General features: G+C 41.4%; 1 protein-coding gene across 3 annotated transcripts in view; it reads left to right on the plus strand.

Moving 5' to 3' along the window:
* Window positions 1–2,309: 2,309 nt before the first annotated feature.
* The window catches only part of larp1 (La ribonucleoprotein 1, translational regulator), a 68,379-nt gene continuing 51,405 nt past the window's right edge, over window positions 2,310–19,283 (plus strand). Inside the window, exon 1 of one of the 3 annotated variants that reach the window (XM_036142843.1) lies at window positions 2,310–3,151. In XM_036142843.1, the coding sequence (XP_035998736.1) occupies window positions 2,743–3,151 (409 nt within the window). In that variant the 5' untranslated portion in view covers window positions 2,310–2,742. The remainder of the gene's footprint in view (window positions 3,152–19,283) is intronic. The other 2 variants (XM_036142842.1, XM_036142844.1) reach the window with 2 other exon arrangements.

Below are 19,283 nucleotides of genomic sequence, written 5' to 3' on the forward strand. Positions count from 1 at the left end.
CAGTTTCAGTGTAGTTTGAGTTAACTAAAAGTAAATAAAATAAAAAAACTAACACGCTCCTGCTGATATATCAGCTTGCAGTGGTCAGAACATGGAGCCCCATAGGTGTAAATAAACTAATAAATAAATAAATAAATAAAAGCTCTGAAAGTCGGGGTTCTGCGCGTGACTTGACACGTGCAACTCATGTATAAGCACGTGCGGAGTAAGTTTAGAAGAGGTCGTTTTTGTCACCCCAACTTTTTACGTATAGGCTAATGCGACAATAGCGCTAAAATACTCCAGAAAGACACTGACAAATGTTATCTTACACACATGACGTAGAGGAAACCGTCGGCTGCGGTAAAAAAAAGCATGTTTTCAGGACATGAACTAAAGGCTGAGAGCTGGTCGAAGCCCACGTCATACTGGGATCCGCGGTGCCTTCAGGTTCATCGGAAAATTTCACAACCAGAATCAGAAACCGTCTTACCTCGTGTAGCATGCTTACACAAGCTGGGCGTTCACAAAAAGTGAAAGTTCCCAAACTTTGTCCATCCAGGCTGACTGAGCTCCAGCTATTATGCACATAGGAACGATAATTTAAAGATTTCTCCAGGAAACCTCCGAGGCCTTCACACAACAGCTGTTTACGTACTTAGATTAATTTTGTAGGCTTTTGTATTTACTAACTAGGTGTTTTAAAGGCAACTGGTATTCTGGGTTTTATATTGTAGTTACAGACTGAAGGGGTTTAATATCAATACACAGGTCTCTTTTTAGTTGTTTTTTTTTGTCGTTGAAATTTTTTTAAACCAGGAGGGCTGCCCAGGGGCACTGTTGAGGACATTGTTGCCTTGCAACAAGAAGGACCTGTGTTCAAATCCCGGCTTTCTGCATGGACTTTGTATGTTCAACAACATGGCTGTCACTGGTCTCTATAAATTGTTTTTAGGTATTAGTGTGCTTGATCAAATGGCGTTATGAAGATTAAGGAAGACGGCATACAAAAATAGAATATGGCACAATGTAGAACTGAAACGTAGAAAGAAATAAAGAATAAAGAAATGATCGTTCATCTAAACCAGCAGTCATTTGCATTTTTGAAATTGAGAGGTGCTTCATTGGTGTCGTGTCATACGAAGGTCTACCAGTACTGACCTTTGGGTCAGAGTTTACCTTAACTTTATGTAAAATAAACATATTTTTCATGCTTGGTCACAGATATTGTTGTGTTTAAATGTACATAAATGCAAGTGTGAATGAACAGGAAGAGTAACGATATAAAATAATGTTTTAGATGCAGCACATTGGTAGATTGTGCTTTTTTTTTTTTTTTAGAACAGGCAAATGGGCATCACATGTGGTCCTCGGGGGATACTTGGTGCCCACGGGCACCATGTTGGTGACCCCTGAGGCCAGGCAAAAAAAACAGTAGTTGGAAAAGCAGAGGTCTATGGTGACTGCAGGAGCTGCAGAGATCCATGACTCAAATGGCAGAATCTGTTAAGTAACCTACGATCCACATACTCAACAAATCTGCATTTTAAATAAGGGTGGTACAAAGAAAGACGTTAAACATAAGAGATCTTTTTAAAAGATTGAAACAAGCTATCTAAGGGACAACAGAAACGTGCGGAAGAAGATGTTCTGGTTTGATGAGACCAAAATGTAACTTTATCTGCATGAAAAAAATGCAATATGTGACTGAAAGGTAACATTGATCACGTCCCCGTAGTGAAACACAAAGGTGGCAGCATCAGGCTGAGGGGATGCATTTCTTCAGCAGGGACAGAGGAACTGCTTAGACTTGATAGAAGATGGATGGAGATAAAGGACATGGCTACGCCTAATTGGTTTGAATAAAAACCAGCCAAAGTCTAGGCCCAAATCCGATTCAGACCCCGGCTGGCACTTGAAAAAGAAATATATATTTACAAACATTTTGACTGAGCTTGAGCTATTTAGCATAGAATGGGCACAAAAAAAAAAAAAAAGAGCGTACTGTGTTGCAGTGAGAGGTTCAGAACGAGAATGTTGTGGTGCAGAACATGCAACATATACAGATAATTTAAAAAAATATATTATATTATTATATATTGCATGATATAAAGTAGAAAGCAAAAATATGTATATGGGAAATAAAGAATAAAGATAAATATGACAATATATTATAGAGTAAGTAAACTTTATAATAAACTCAGAATTAAGTGTTACAGCAGGTTCCACAAAGCACAATTAAAGGCTTATCGGAAAAAAGAGCAAAATATGCAACAAATACACATTTCCCTTTTGGATTCATAATTAAACGCAACACAAATGTGGAGAACGAACAGACAGTTCGTTTCAGACAGCCCCTAAATGCACCATCGCGACCTGACCCCTTTATGCGCGCTCCCTTACGTTTACGTGGCTACTCCTCCTCTACATAGTACGTGCGCGCACCCGTCTGTCGCGTGGTGGGGATCATCCATATTGCTGCTAGTGGTGCTGATAAGGTTGTAATCCTGAGAGGCCGTTGAATACGTTTCTTCGCGTGGTTTTTTCCTCGGTGCTGACCGCTCCGCAACCCGGGCCGAACCTATTCGGGTCTCGGAGCGACCGTGGAGTGGCAGGCCCCGTGGAGCAACTTCACACTTCCCTTGAAATTGAAGGCGGATTCGGACGAGTAAGAGAAGAGAGGAGGAGGAGGAGGGGGGGGGGGAAGGAAGGGACTGTTAAATCCTGAGAAGGGGGGGTTGGAGGAAAGACGGTGGTGGGGAAATGGCCACGCAGGTGGAGGCTCTCCTGCCCGGAAACCCGCTTGCCAAGGCGGAGGAGCACGGCCAAGTGATCCGCGGCGAGCCGGTGGAGGTGGGAGAGGAGGAGGAGGAGCAGCAGCAGCAGCGGGCCAAGCGGCAGCGAGGTGTCGACGACAGCGGCGCCGGACTGGGAGGGACCACCGGCGACGAGGAGCAGTCCTCCAAACGGGCAGCGGAGCTCCAGCAGGACGAGGAGGGCTGTGACAGCGGCGACAAGCCGGGCGAGGAGGGAGTTAAAGGCGGCGGCGGTGGTGGCGGCGGCAGCGGGGGGAGGAAGGAGTTTACCGAGGCTCCCCCGCCCAAGGTGAACCCGTGGACCAGGAAAATGAACGCGGTGACCGTGGTCAGCGTGAACGGACAGGCGCACACCGGTATGCAGACACCCTCCTTCACTGCATGTTTCTGTTTTAATATTCCAGAGAACCCGCCTGGATGGACGGAGCTGTCAGGCGGGTTATATTTGGAGTTAAAGCCCCCCCACTACCCCTCACAGCAAAGGGCTATTATTAGGGTCCATCATGGGTGGCTCTCACCCGTAAAGTGGTCACACCCTTTTAAAAAAAAAAAGACTTTAAAATGCTCCAGCTGTCGTTGTTTTCATGTAAATAGTTTATAGTGGTGTTTGTGATTTATATTCTCTTAATAACCCCCCTGACATGATGTCTTGAGAAGGTGTAATTTAGCGGTCTGGCTTTGGAACTGCCTTTGTGTTGTTGTTTATTTAGGGAGGAACAAAAAAAAAAACAAGAAGCCGGCTTGTGACAAGTTTGATCCCACATTTTATAAAGCTCTTTATTTTTAGCTTTTTTTTTTTTGCAGCGTCATCATTGCAGGTCTGGTTGCAAACTTTCTCTCAGGCTTGGAAGCCCACTGCACACGCCGGGTTCTGCAGTCTGATCTGACGCGCAACTCTCGTACACTTTATCCGAGGCTTGGCTTTAAAATATTTAAACCGGTCTTTACTTTAGTTTACGTGTTTGTCTTGCGGGAGAACCTGGCACGTCTGCGCGCACGGCGTTGGTTAAACCAGGATAAAACACGAGCCGTGTCTGGCTGTGTAGCAGCTTAGCCAGGGCTAACAATAGCACACACACACACACACACACACACACTCCCCCTTTGGCCTAGTCTGTCTCCCGAGCCATTCCCGTCAGCCCGGCTCCGCTGTGTCTCCTGTCCGCGTTCAATCGCAGCCACGTCAGGGTAGGCACCCCGTGCTTAAACGTCGCGAAAGCATCTGCTCGTTTAATCGCTAAAAAAAAAGGAGCAGGTCTGTTGTGAGACGTCACGTGTTCACTCCACGTGTTCCCCCTGAGAGAAAAGGCATGGCTGCTAACAGGCTAAGCTAACAAGCTAAGCTAACAGGCTAAGCTAGCTGGCGGTTTACACGCAAGTATGTGGTTAAATGTCAGCTCATGTGCGCCCCAAGGTGAGCCAGCCTGGGCGATGGGCGACCAGGAAGTCGGTTGTCATGCGTTGTGTTCGCTGTCAGAGCCAGACATGCGCTCACGTATGGCTGCCCCCCCCCCCAGCCTAGCTAGCCGCTGTTAGCATGCTAGCGGAGAAGCTAAGTCATGATTGCAGGGTCTCACAGGAGGTGGAGAGTTCCTGGAAATGATTTAAATATTAATATCCTTTATAGTTCCACAGTGGGGAGATTCAGGCGTAACAGCAGCACAATGGATGCATGCAGACGCACACAAAGGTAAAGGGCAAAAATAAGGGTAGTAAGGGCAGGTTTTTAAAAATGACTATTGCGCAATGATTAAAATGGCATATTTGGATCGAAGAAATGTAATACTGATTGGGGCTATTTACAAATATAGAAAAGGTGCATGTATAGGTGGGACACAAATAACAAATTATGTTTAACTATAAATGAAAGGGAGGGGGGGCTGCCGGGATACAAACACCTATTGAATTTGTTGGGAGCAGTGATGGTTATAAAGGTCTTGGATTTGAAAAATGCTTTGATTTGTCTTAAAGATTATCCCAACTGTAATTTTGGTATTTTAGGAAGAAAACATTAGTTTACATTTCAGTCTGAGTCTTTTCTAGTGAATGGAACATTAGCAAAGTTTTGATAAGCGTTGTATGTCTGGACCGATTAGAACATTTAAAGTGATGAAAAGTATCACATACCTTGGATTGAAATCACGAATGTTTGAGAACCAAGGGAGCAGTGCCGTTTCAGTCTTAAGCTTTCGCACGTGCTTTATAGTCACTTAAATGTTTCGGATTTAGCAAAATTTAGAGTCAAAGCTGTTCTAGCCTCAGTAAGTTCAGAGCAGTTTGCGGTGGATATTTCACTTTCTAAGGGGAAAAACTCTAAACCAGCCATGTAACAGAAAGTGACTGCCCCTTAAAACTAATGACTGGTTGTACCAACAATGCCACTATTATGGATTGGCATTAACTGGTATTAAGTCTTTTACATCATTGGTGAGAATTTAGGGACCCCTCTTCAGCCACATCGAGAGTGTTCGAGCATGAACTGCCTGTTGCATGGAATAGCTTCTGAACTTTGACTAGGCCACCCCAGAACCTTCATTTATTTATTTATTTATTTATTTTTCTCTCTCTGAGTTATATAGAAACGTAGTGGGTTAATGTGACTTGGATCATTGTCCTGCTTAAGAATCAAACTAGCCTCAGACCATCACGCTACAAACCAGCATTGCTGACTTTAACTATGATCTTTTTCTGTTTTTTCTGCTACATCAGTTTTTGGTCAGATGTCACAGGACGCACGTCTTCTAATAAGCCGTGTCAGTCCGTGGAGTAATTTCCCAAAAGTGTTGGAGATCTTTAAAAGGTGTTTTTTGCCAAATTTGAAATCTGCTTTTGTTTTTTTCTTCTTGTCTTATTAAAACAAATCCACAGTGGCCTTGGCCTTCAAACTCTCATGTAGAGTAAATTACTTTTTCCACACTAGGCAGGTTGATTTGGAAAGCTTTTTTTATTTATTTTTTGCTTAGTAAATTAAATTGGCCATTTGGAAAAAAGGGCATTTTATGTTTACTCGTTATTTTGCATTAAACTTTTTTTTCCACCTGAAACTTTTAAGTGTGGATTAAAAACAAAATAAAAGGAAAAACTCTGAAGAAATCTTTCAGGCAGTGAATAGTTTTGTTCTCTCGGACTAATGTGACTAATAAGTGTTGCTCTGTGATGGACCGGCGACCTTTCCGGCGCCGCTGGAGACCGGCGCCAGCCCCCCCACCTGGGGAGGAATAAACGGATATAGAAAGTGGACGGCTATGTATGTATGGAGGCTGTTTTTTGAGCACGAACCATCGCTACAGTTACATATTCAGACTTGAAAAGCTTGCAGGAGTTTTTAAAGAAGTTGTTTATGAGGGAGGGGGGTGTTCTTTTAACATTTATCAGTTCTATATCTGACTAGATGGGTTTAAACCTCAGACTCTGCTGTAGGGCTGGGCGATATGGATTAAAAAATAAATCTCCGATTTTATCATACCAAATCCGATTAATCGATTTTTTTCCCTCCTTTTTGTTTCATAAAAAGAAATTAAATAAATTATTTTAAAACCTTGCTTTTATGTCAAGTATTTCATCAGGGAGTTGACCTGAATTCAAAGAGCAATTAAAAACAAGCTGTGAAACATGCTTGTAAAACAAGATGGCAGCCATGCCATTATAAACAATGAAAATATAACAAAACATTTGCTGCTAGTGGTATTACACATTGAGCTAAGAACAGGCTTCACTGCACTTGTGAACTTCAAACTAAGTTAAAAAAAAAAAAAGTAAATAAGTAAATGAAGTACCTCGTATTATGGTAAAAAAAAGTTTCTACTTAACAATATTTTGACAATACATTTGCCTAAACATATATCCAGCATCACATGCTGTTCTCTTCATGGAAACCCAATGAGTGTATTGGCTAAATAAAATCCAGATTTTCTAAAAATGAAATCTTAAAGAATTGTAAATTCAAATTAATCGATTAAATCGATTTATCGCCCAGCCCTACTCTGCTGCTTTGGTGAAGTTATTGTAGCAACATCATGATTTGATGCGTTTTCAGCCATGAGTTGCTTTCTTGGACGCCGCCTGCTCTGCTTTCAGCCTGAGCTGGGACCAAACCCGGCCTGCTTTGTGGTTCCTGTGAGCCAGCTGATCTGTTTGCAGTGGTGGTCAGTGTGAATTTCTTTATTTCTGTTCAGCAGGTTTCGGGCCGCAGCCCGTTTCCAGGATCAGAGTGAATGAGCTCCTAAAGTGTCTGAATCTGGCTCAAAGTCAGAGGGAGAACTGAACAGGCAGCGGCGTGGCTTTAGTTTCTGCTGCGTTCAATAGCCCCAAGTTGTTGATATGCAGATGCCAGCCTGGTCTCTTAGCCCAGTGGTGTTTCCAAAGCTTTTGTTTGCTTCCTTTTAATGCCAAAACTTGGCTGCTTTCAAGGCTTAGTGTGTGCCATGTGAGCAGTTCAAACTCTTTAGTAGCACATGTAATCTGTAATTTATCCAAAAAGGGAAAGTGAAACTGTGACATTAATTACAGAAATGCGATGCTCAGGTGTTTCCAGGTAAAATTGATTCTTCTTTTTATGTCTGACATCTGATTTTCTTTATCAATAAGAATCAAACACACCTCTTTGACTATTATTTTAATCCGTGTATTAAATGTAACAAACGGTGACCATGGGGAAGAGTAAAATGCCACAGGCTGTTTGTTGGAGGCAGGAATTTTAAAATATTAACAGAAAATGAATGGATTACAGAATCTCATTTATGGATTAAAATGTATGTCCCTTACCCTTTAAAAAAAAAAAAGATTATCCTACAAATAAAGCTATTGATTGACATGCCTTTTGGCTAGTTTAAGTATATTTTTCAGTGTTTGTTAGGGATCCTCTGGGGTTAAAGATAATCCAGGATATATTGTCACACTGATCAGTAACTCAAGTATCGTCAACCAGATTAATCTGTCAAAGAGTAACAGCGTCATTTAAATGCTACATTGAGACGTGCCAAAATTAGACAGCATTTCGGAAATATTTTGTGGAATATTAAAGACTTTGATAATTTCTTGATCTGATCAAGAATCATTTACACCGTCGCTCAGGTACTGATGCCCATTTACATGTTTTACCTTCTCTGAGGTCTTTGCTTATACAGTAATTTTTCTCACATCGTTCTGTGAATCGACTGCTTTTTCCCCATCGTGTAAGTTTAATATTGCATTTTTTTTTAAGCAATGTATGAATTTTCATCTAAATATGCTGGATTAATTAAATGCACAGTGTTTTTTCCCCCCTTTCTGATAAGTTTATTCTCTTTGGCTTTACAAGTTAACTTTAAATTATCACTTAATCTGGTGTGTAACTGGGTAACCCTGTCTCACACCCAAATTTCCCCCATGGTGGCACGATAAAGGCGTTTCCCCTTTTAAGTGACGAGCCGAACATTTTGACTCAACATTCATGCGTTTAAACCAGGGGTCACCAACCTTTTTTGAAACTGAGAGCTACTTCATTGGTGCTCTGTCACACGAAGGGCTACCAGTACTGACCTTTGAACTAGAAGAGTCAGAGTTCACCTTAACTTTATGTCAAATGAACACATTTTTCATCCTTTGTTATAAATATCATCGTTTTTGAATCTATATGAATGCAAGTCTGGTTGCGTCAGGACGGACATCTGGTGTAAAAACTTTGCCAAGTCTGTGGGGAAGTTGTAACGACTTGCTGCAGCGACCCCTGAATAAGGGAGCAAGAGAAATGACTCAAAGATTAGAAGCAGTAACTAAAATGTCTGCAGAAAAAATAGGAAAAAATATATATTTTCTCTTTTGAGAATGAAGTTGGAAGAGAATCTTTTTGTTTTGTTGCAAAAGAAAACCATGAACCTGATATGAACCGTTTAACCTTCTCTCTGAAACACATGTTACTGAAGGCAGAACAATCACTATTTCTATTTTATTCATATCTATATTGATTTTATTTCTATATCATCCAGAACTAGTCTGTTCTTTCTGGAGATCAGTCTGGCCTTCGTGGTTTCCTCCTTGTTAAAGGAACTATACCTGAATAGACCCCTTGCATCTGACGTCACAGTCACGTGATCGGGGGTGCGCGCCTCCATCTTGGTGGGCAGGCTAGCCTGACAGCCCATCTACTACATGACAAAACGGGTCATTTAGAGTGTACTTTTAGTTAGTTTATTTTTGGAATCTAAGCAATGCCTACGACTTGTTGCGCTCCCGGTTGCACACAGAGGCATTCCAAATCGTTGGATGTACGTTTCTGTCGTTTACCGAAGGATGAGGAAAGAAGAAAGAATTGGATATTTTCAATGAAAAGAGTGCAGGCAGACCCTCCCAATGGACTGGGGGAGCCAACATACTACGAGAGAATTTGCAGTCTACACTTCATCTCCGGTAAATACAACTTAATTCTGCTCTAGTCATTGTTCTACTTAAATAGCGGCGGAGGGGAGGTAGCTATCGCTACACAGGCCGGAGAAGCGCCCCGTGTAGCGATAGCTACCTCCCCTCCGCCGCTGTCTGAAGCAGCAACAGCGGCTTCTCCGGCCCGTGTAGCTGTTGCTGCTTCAGACAGCGGCGGCTCTCCGGCCCGTGTAGCAATAGACAGCCACCGCTGTCTTAAGCAGCAGACAGCGGCAGCGGAGAAAGCGGAGGCGGAGGCAGCAGCCGCGGAGGCAGCTCTCCGGCCCGTGTAGAGCCGCCGCTGTCTGCTGTCTCCGCCGCCGTCTGGAGCAGCATCCACTTCCTGCTGCTCCAGACAGCGGAGGCTCTTCGGTCAGTGTAACGATCACCACCTCCCCTCCGCCCGTTCACGGGGCTAGTACGTCTGTGTTTACGCTGCAACGTCGCCGACACCCCCACCCATTTTAACAAGACAAAAACACCAAAATAATCCGTAGTGAGTGATGTTTTTTTAACCTACCGGGCGGGTCTTCCTCTCTGCTTTCTGCTGTTGCACAAACATGTGTGAACAACATCCATCCATTTTCTGACCGCTTAATCCCTCATGGCGTCGTGGGCGTTGCTGGAGCCTTTTTCCCTGATATAAAATAATTGTAGCCGTCCAGTGGTTTCATGGCTTTCGTGCTCTCTTGTCCATACTGGCCTGCGTGTTTATAAGGCAGCTGCATATGTCGCGGTAAAGAACCCTTGGCCAGCATTTCACAGACTCGCTCCGTCCCTTCAGGCTTTTGCTGTGTGGATCTGGCAATCTGATACCATCAACCATCAATTTACTCTTAAAACGATCTTGTGATACGTTATCTAAAGAAGAAAAATACCTGGAGAACTCGTCATTTCGTCAAATGGCGTGCCAACCAATATGGCCGCCACGCAAAGGGTTCTGGGTAACGGAGTCACGTGGTTGCAAGGGGTCTATTAAGAGGGGGGGGGGGGGGGGGGGGTTCTTGTTGGTAAAATACAGTTGGGGTGTGGCTTACAGTTCAAACTAAACTGTTCTCACCCACGGTTTGAAGTTGTGCAGGATCAGGTGTGTCCTCCTTATGAAAGTTTCTAAAAGCTTTGGCATCTTGCAGTCTGCTCTGAGCTTGAACCTCTGAACCTGGTTGGACCTCCGCTGGTAAACTGGTTTCTTTACAGTGGACCTTCTGGTTGTCTTCCTTCAGTCTTGTATCAGAACCATGAGCTGCTCCAGTCCTCTTCCTAAAGGCGTCAGAAAGCTCCTTTATTCTCACCGCGGTGTCTGGAGCACACCAACCCAAACGTCTGGAGTTTAAACGGAGCAAACCTTCAAAATGTTGAGGAACGATGCTCCTGTCAGGTTCCCCTTAATTTATTAAGCCTGTCTGTAATTTATTTTGCCATTTTAGGAGACGGGATATTTTTCATTGTCCTCGTTTAATCCCCTCGAGAAATTTCATTTCAAAGAAATTACATTATGTAAAATTGTGCTTTACAGAAAGGTTAAAACTATTTGCTTCAGTTGGTATTATTTGATTGATATTTCCCAGTATTGTTTTAATTTATTTTAGATATCTACATGCCCTACATATTAGAAAATGCATTGAGATTAAAAATGTTGTATTAAGGCAGTAATTCTCAAATGTTTTCTGTTACGCCCCTTTAAAGAAGGTTAAAACTTCCCCCCATCACAACAAAATGGGTCAAAAGTTAAACTTATTTTGTTTTAATTAATTAAAGCTGCCTCTGACAATTTCCCCAAATCCCTTTTTAGAATTTATAACATGGGTTAATTTATAACACAAGAATAGTTTATAACAACTAAACTGTTTCAGCATTGCCACACTAACTATATATTAGCAACAATACCAATGACTTGTAGTCAACTTTTAACTAGCTATGAATGTTGTATGGCAAAAGTAATATCAAGTTATATAAATATTAAAGTTGAACTTCAGTTATTTCATGCTTTGTGCTTGTTGTTTTTGGAGTTTATTAATAGTATTTATCATACTATTGACTGCAGGTATAGACAAAGCAGCAGGGGGTGTTGGGACATTTGCAACCCCCCTGCCCCCTTAGCTCCAATGATAAAAAAAAAAAAAGAAAACAAAAATTAACCAAATTCGATTAATCGACATTGTTAATTTTTGTTTCATGATAGCCAATTGAAGCTTTTTTTTTTAAATTAACTTTTATTTCAATAATCCCATCTGGGAGCTGCCCTGAATTCAAAATGCAACTTATTACGAGTTTAAAAACAAGATGGCCGGCCCCTCTGTAGTAAATAATGAAAATATAACACAGAATGTTTGTTAGTTGTATTACGCATCTAAGAACAGGCTTCACTTGTGTGACTTCACACCAACCTAAAAATAAAAAGTAAATGAATAAATTAAAATGCCCCATCTTAGGGTAAAAACGCTTCCTCTTTGCAGTATTTTGACTGTGTGTTTTCTTAAACGTGTATATATTCAACATTGCACGCTGTTACCAAAACAATTTCCCCTTTTGGGACTGATTTTTACTTTTATGGAAGCTCAGAAAAGTGCATTGGCAAAAACAAAATGAGTTTTTTTCCCCAAAATTAAATCTTCAGGAGTTGCAAATTCGACTTAATTGATAAAATCTGTTTTATCGACCTGCCCTAATACCAGTCAATGAGAATTATTTGTAAACCAACAACAACAAAAAGAGAATATGAATAAAAATATACCCTGGGATAACAATGAGTTGATTTTCTGGATTCATACGAGATTAAAGCTTTAAATTTAGTGGAATATCAAAGGTTAGCAGAGCTTAAAAGGCTTTTAGCTCCTAATCCCCCCACTCCCCCCCACACACACACCCTTACACACCCCCACACCCACTCATGACACTGTCAGCTGTTTCAGAGGAGTCCGTGTCCTCAGTCGTCCGACTCTCGTTACGTTTATCGCTCTGAGACTTGAGTCTGGACGTGGAGATAATGGCGGGGGTTCGGGTGTGGACTGTTTGTGTCCGCGGCGTGTCTCCTGTCCACGATCCCAACTGCAAACATGCCGGCAGATATTACGAGCTGGGGTTGGGTCGGGTGTCTTTGCTTTAAGGAAACAAACGTTTTTACCAATTTCTCAGGTGACATAATTATGTTGACCTGCTTATTGATGGGTTTGCGGTAGGGCTGGACGATATGGGGGGGAAAAAGCATATCGATAAATTAAAAATCATATTGATCGATATCGTTTATCAACAAATTCAAAACATGTTTTAAGAGCAGCCCTGGCCATTTAATGCAGTTGTTTAGCAAATTATTTTTTAGATACAGAACACACAAACACTGAATTCAAACTCAACCCGTTGTTCTACCAACTTTTTGCCAAAGCTGCAAGTTTAAAAAAACCCAAAAAAAACGCGTGCACTCTGAACTCTTTGAAGGGGGCGGAGTTTGGTGACAGAGCAGACCTGAATCGGTGTTTGTGATTGGTTGGGAAGCTGTAATGATTAATATTAAACTACATGATAGGCTAGAATGAGAAAGGAAGGAAAACAGAACTTTTTATTGACTTTTTTTTTTTTCTATCATTGATATACATCTATCGATCCATATATATCGTTATTGAATTATCGTCCAGCCTTAGTTTGCGGTACCGGCTTGTTCTTTGCTGAGTTGGGCGCTCAGTCTGACTTCCAGGTGCGATTAGGGCTGGCTGATAATTCAGTAACAATTTATATCGAGTGATTGGGGAAAAAGAGTCAATAAAAGCTCAATGGAACAGTTTTCCTTACTTTTACATTCTAGCCTATTATGTAGGTTAATACTACAGTCATCACATCCTCTCAACCAATCACAACGCAGACCCAGGAACGCTCCGCCCCCTTCAAAGCGTTTAGAGAGCATGCGTTCTTTTTCTTTTTAAAAAACTTGCAGTTTTGGTAAAAAGTTGGTAGAATAAAGTTGAGTTTGAATTCAGTGTTTGTGTTCTTTGTCTAAAAATAGCAACAGCATAAAATGTTCAGGGTGGCATTTAAAATGTTTAAATGATGATTTTCTATCGATCAATCTGATTTCTATTTTATCGATATGCTTTTTTTCCCTATATCGTCCAAGCACCGTCTGTGAGTCGGGTATAGTCTCCTAATACCTGTTAGGCCCTTTCATATTCTTTAACGCTACGACCACATAAGTGGAAATAAAATGCTTCGTAGCTTTAGTTCCACAACATTTTACGATCCAGCCCTCCTGTCTCTGATGCCTCAATATTAAATACAGTGCAACCAATCGCCTTCAGAGGACCCAGGTTGACTTCCGCCTAAACCGACACGCCGGGCTGGGAATTTACTAATCCAAGATGTGTGAAAGAGACTGAAAGCTAGTAACACAAAGACTTGCTGCTTTAACTGCAGGTAATGGTGGTTCTGAACGCCTCAGGGGAGATAATAATACGTGTGCACTCCACACTTTTCAGATTATTTATAAAAGGAATGCGAAAACCATTTGAAAAATCTGCAAGCACAGAATTCAACATACAAGCGATTTCTCTTTTGCTTGTTGATATTTGCTATTAATACTTTGTGGGTTGAATTCTCTCCAAGATTTGTCATTTTTTATATTGTTTTTCCATGTACTGCAATTATGAGATAATTGCACTGTTGGCAAAGAATTGGATCACAGTTAACCTTAAGCTGCAGATTTAATTTGGTGTATGCCTTAAGCCACAGGAGTCACTAAAGCACCCGGGGCACCAAATTTTCTTTAATTTTACTTTAATTTTTAATCTTTAATAATAAACTTTAAAATAGAATTGTTGTTCCTTTTTTTTATTCAATCTGCTCAATACGTTTTAACACAGTAACCAGATCCAAAACATAAATACCACTTCTTTGTCTTCTGTGTCTTTCGTGATTCTTTCATTATAAAACAGACATCAAGTTTCCAATTTTTCTGGTTGATTGTTTCCTTTTTTGGCCTAGAAGAGTTGTTTTAGTCTCAATATCTGTTACATAAAATTCCACGGTCGGATTAAAATGTATTCGGATTAAATAATTGAATTGTGCCCTTTTTTTATAAGGGGACACGATCATTAATCTGATGATGATGTGCATGTTTATGCACCTGGCTTTATTCAGAGTAGAACCACTATGACATGTGCAGGTATCAAATTCCCCTAAAACACAGAAGAAGAAGTACTTCTGTGTTTGCTAAACTAAAAAAATAGCAAACAAACTAGGATTATACAAGTTTGTCTTCTAAGCGCCCAGGTTGGGCTTGCACGATTGTTCTAATTACGGTTAAAACGTTACTGATTGGAGCAACAATTTTGAGCTCTTTTTTTAGAACAGAACTCTTGTATCGTGAACACACACCGCTTTGCTTCCCGACGTATTTCTGCCACTCAACGCAGAAATACGTCCCGTTTACGTCGGGCGCTCTGGGGTCAGTTTGCCACTTTAAAGTCACGATGTGGGTTGGGTCCAGACGCCTCGGTGGACCGGACGGTTGCTGCTGCTCAGGACTCTGTCTCGGTTCGTGCCTCAGCAGCACTGGAAGGATCTGTGTTTTCACCAGCTTGCACAAACACTTTCAAGGATAACCTGCTGCGCTTCCAGAACGCGGATCTGTTTGAGTCCAGCGTCTGGCCTCGGTGTCTGGTGACAGCCCGGCTCGGGTTGGACTCCGGGTCGGATACCTCCGTCGTATGAAGCCAGTTAATGGGCCAGAGCGTCGCACTCTGCAGTGCTGTCATCGCGCCGGTCACATGGCTGCGGGGTCTCTGACTGGTGTGTGTGACGCTGGGAGGGGGGGGGGGGGGGCGGTCTGCTGGAGTGAGCTCTGTCGTTTCCTCCATATTTGGTCGTCGCAGGCTGGCTTCCCTCCGCTGCCGTCGCTCTGCACCGGCGTGCTGGAAGCAGCCGCCTTCTCGCACAGATTTAACATTTTGGGATTACGGTCTGAGGCTGCATGCATGCCGCTTTGAAAGAAAAGCAGCTCGCTCTTTATTGCTTTTCGAGCAGTTCTCTGTGTAACACATTATGCACATAATAAAAAACCTTTCAACTCTCACCGTATGTTTCATCAGACTAAACCGTTCCTGTTTCTGTTTTGCAAAAATACCAAATTAATGAGAAAATGGTGGTGTTTACATACCATGCCTGTAAACAATTTGGGAGCAGCCAGATAATTACGCCGATGTCGTGAGTTTGCAGGCCTCTGATAGGTTGTTCAGATTTAATTGGAGGCACACCTGTGGATATAAATAATTCAGGTCATCTGTGGTTTAGGAAAGAACTGAAGTCTTTAGAGTTTACCTGCTTGTTTCTGAACTTTATATCAAACTAAATCGTAAAAAAATGTCTATTTCTTATGAGGTAATAATACTTCTATTTTCTTTTTGTTTCCATTAAAATTTTAGTCACAGGAACATAACACTGGCTGAGCAAGTCCAACTAACTATATGTAATCTTAAATAGATACAATATTTAAATATAAAGTATGGGCATTGAGGAAATTGAAAATCTATTCAAAAGGCCAAATATTGATTTATTTACACATTTATCACACACGAAAGACCATATTCTCCCAAGTATTGTATCTGAGCAGCGTTTATTACATATATCAATATTTTTATTATAATAATTTGATGTGTTGTGTAGCTTAAATGTGCAACTATTAAAGCCATGGTAGTATTTTAGACATATTTAACAACTGTAGTGAGAATAGTAGAGGTTTTGTTTTAGACAAAAGCTAATCAATGTGATCCATTTTTGTGTTATTATTGTGTGCCAAATTTTAGGTATTTGTAATAAATTGGTGATAAAACACGAATGAAAACGTAGATCTAAAGAAAATCCTAACATCAGTGGGTTTGTGGCTGCACAGCCGACGTGGCCTTGAGTTTATTTATAGGCTTCGGCAGACGTACACTGTGGGAATTGGAGCAGGTTTTTAGTGCACCTGTGGGAATAAACTTACTTTTTACAGGAGGTGTTCATCCGTACAGTTTACTGAGGGGGAAAAAATGGGAACTGGGAGTCCTGGATGGACAGACGAGATATTGGGCAGAAAGGCCAAATACAGTTAAGAGAGTCCAGCTTCTGCTTAGTTTTTAGCTTCTGAAATGTGCAGCAGGTGCATCAGTTGAGGAGCTTTGAGACCGGTTGGAGGTTTTATTAAAGACAGACGTGAGGAATAAACGCAGGACAAGTACAAGCTGATCTGAATTAATTAAAAGGTGGAGGAATAGTCTGATGGTTCAACTCATTAGAGTTTCTACACTAATATAAAATGCTTAAAGCAACACAGTCTCTGGTAAAAATAATAATTAAAAAAAAAGTATTTGTGTGGGAAGATAACACCATCCGGATCGGGTTTAATTTAACACAAAATTATATTATTCAGAACCCATTACTCAATTTAAATTGGGCCTATGGGATCCGAGCGCCATGTTCCTCTTGTTGCAGGTCAGTTTTTAACTAATTTCAAGCTTACAGCAATAAATCTGTTGCACACTTAAGCAATATGTCCAATAATTTAGTTGACGGTCTGTAAAGATCTGTTTACTAGACCATCAACCGATTATTAGTAGCCTAGAGTCTAGTGCAGATTGGTCTCGTATGGGAGACTCTTTGTTCCTGAAAATATAACTTAGATGTTGTGTGTGTGTCCAAACGCGTCCTTCAAAGACCGTATTTCAGGACCCATTACCTCACAGCAAGGCTGTCCAAATTTGAAGGTTCCTCCAAATGCAGCCTTCTTTTTGCCAGGTTTGCAGGATGGTCCGTTGTATTCTTAATGCCGCACCCCATCCCACAATTCATTGCGGGTCAAAGCGACCTTTTCAAATAGAATGGCAGAATAAAGCTTCAAAACTGGTAAAACGTTTGATGTTTGACACAAAATAAACCCCAAATTTTCCAAAAATGACATCTTTATAAATTGAATATTCAAATTAATTGGTTAAAGCAATGTATTAGTGGAAGTTATCACACAGTTATCATGTGACTAAATTGTATTCAATTCAATTTTATATATATAGCGCCAATTCATAAAACGTGTCATCTCAAGGCATTTTCCAAAGTCAGACTCCATCAGATCCTCCAGGTTGATCAGAAAGTTTCCTCTCTAAGGAAACTCAGCAGGTTGCATCAAGTCTCTCCAAGCAGCATTCACTCCTCCTGAAAGAGCGTAGAGCCACAGTGGACAGTCTGCATTGTTGATATCTTTGCAGCAATCCCTCATACTGAGCATGCATGAGGCGACAGTGGAGAGGAAAACCTCCAGCAGAACCAGAACCAGGCTCAGTGTGAACGCTCATCTGCCTCGACCCACTGGGGATTAGAGAAGACAGAGCAGAGACACAGAAAGCACAGAAGCACACATTGATCCAGGAATCCTTTCTACGTTAGATGGTAATAGCAGATGATATCAGTTCATGTTTGATTTATTTCAATGTTTAGTTTGTTACTTAGAAAAAACAGTTTTGGCTGAGATTTAAGTTGAGCTGAAAAGCGGGAGTTTTATTCCGCTTTAATGTCTTTCTGGAGAGCAGGAGAGTAAATTTGGAAATTAACAATTCGCTCATCTTTAACGTTACGTCTACGATGACACGTACAGCTGCTGGAAGTTCCTCAGGGGTTGAATAAACCAAATGTTTGGGCTCCACGTAAAATCTCAGAAAGCCGCCAAGCACGAGTTGTTGTCACCTAGCAACCAGTCACGGTTGCTAGGTGACGGCAGTTACTCCGGGGGCAGGAAGCGGGGTGAAGGCTAAAAAACGTTCCAGTTTCACTGCAGCTCACTGTCCAGCCTTCCTGGCCTCTGAAGGAACAGGTACGTAGCCGGATGTGGCGCCTGAACCTGGACGACCGCTGCGGCGTTCGACCGTTCAGCGCGGTGGACGCTGGAGAGCTGTACACAGGAGCAGTAAGCTAGCTGCTGAGCGGCTAATGCTAAGCAAGTAAACCTTTAGCTTGATGACTGCGGTCATCAGAAACGTCTAGTTTGTCTCTTTAACTCATACCAGCTTGTTGTAGTTCTGTCCAAGGGTCTGCTTTAACTTGGCCAGAGCTGCCATAACTAAAAAAATTACGATGTGCTCCTCTATTTGTACCGTCAGTACGGCAAACCTTCAGAATAAGTGCCTTATCCAGGTTGGGATGAGTATTGTTAAGGATTTATCGATTTATTACTCTTAGCGATATTCCTTATCAATGCGGTATTTTTTTGGTACCATTATCGATATTTGTTTTTTTTTTAATCAAACAAAAGGGTAAAAATAAACAAATTATGATCACTGACTGGCTTATTTTTTTTTTTTTAACATTTGGAACAAAAGCAAATAAATAAAAGTACAAAATATTTTTTATAGAAAAGGAGCAATAAAAACATACATAACTTCATAAACAAAAAACTAAAACACTGTCTTCATTAAAGTATGTCATAGGAGTGAGGAATATCAACACTGACAAGACGGAAAATGATTTAAAGCAATCTATAAAATAAGTTTAAGTGTTAACTGGCAGAGTACGCCTCGAGTACGCGTGGACCTCCACTGAGTGAACTACACCCGAGTATGTGGGGTCTTTTACATGAATGCACTTCTAGTTTAGACATTACAGTCAGGCACTCTTGTAGACAGCTCAGGGGTCCTATCAGGTAGTGACACAGTGTACCGTAATGCTCTGAATATCCATTGAGCGGAGCGGCGTCGTTGCTAACCAAAGTCGTACATACAAATTTTAGGGTTTGAGCGCATTGTACCGCATAAAATCAGTCAGTAAACACAACTTTAATCATATATAAGGCACACCATCAATATTTGAGAAAACTTAAGGATTTTAAGTGAGCCTTATAGTCCGCCAAATACAATACTCCAAACCTCTTAAAGACTATACGGCTGATAATAAACCGCTTGGTGTCCTCTCTGCTCATAAACACAGTGTGGATGCTGGGTGCAGCAGCTGTTGTGTTGAACATTGATGCTGAAGTTAAACTGATAGCAGATGATTTGCCACACAATTGTTATTATGCAAATATTTTGGCTGCCTGGAGTGAACTTTACCTGAGTGGTGGAGTCTTGTGTTGAAATTAAGATG

This window comes from Fundulus heteroclitus, chromosome 11 (assembly GCF_011125445.2).
Source record: "Fundulus heteroclitus isolate FHET01 chromosome 11, MU-UCD_Fhet_4.1, whole genome shotgun sequence".
Taxonomy (NCBI): Eukaryota; Metazoa; Chordata; class Actinopteri; order Cyprinodontiformes; family Fundulidae; genus Fundulus; species Fundulus heteroclitus.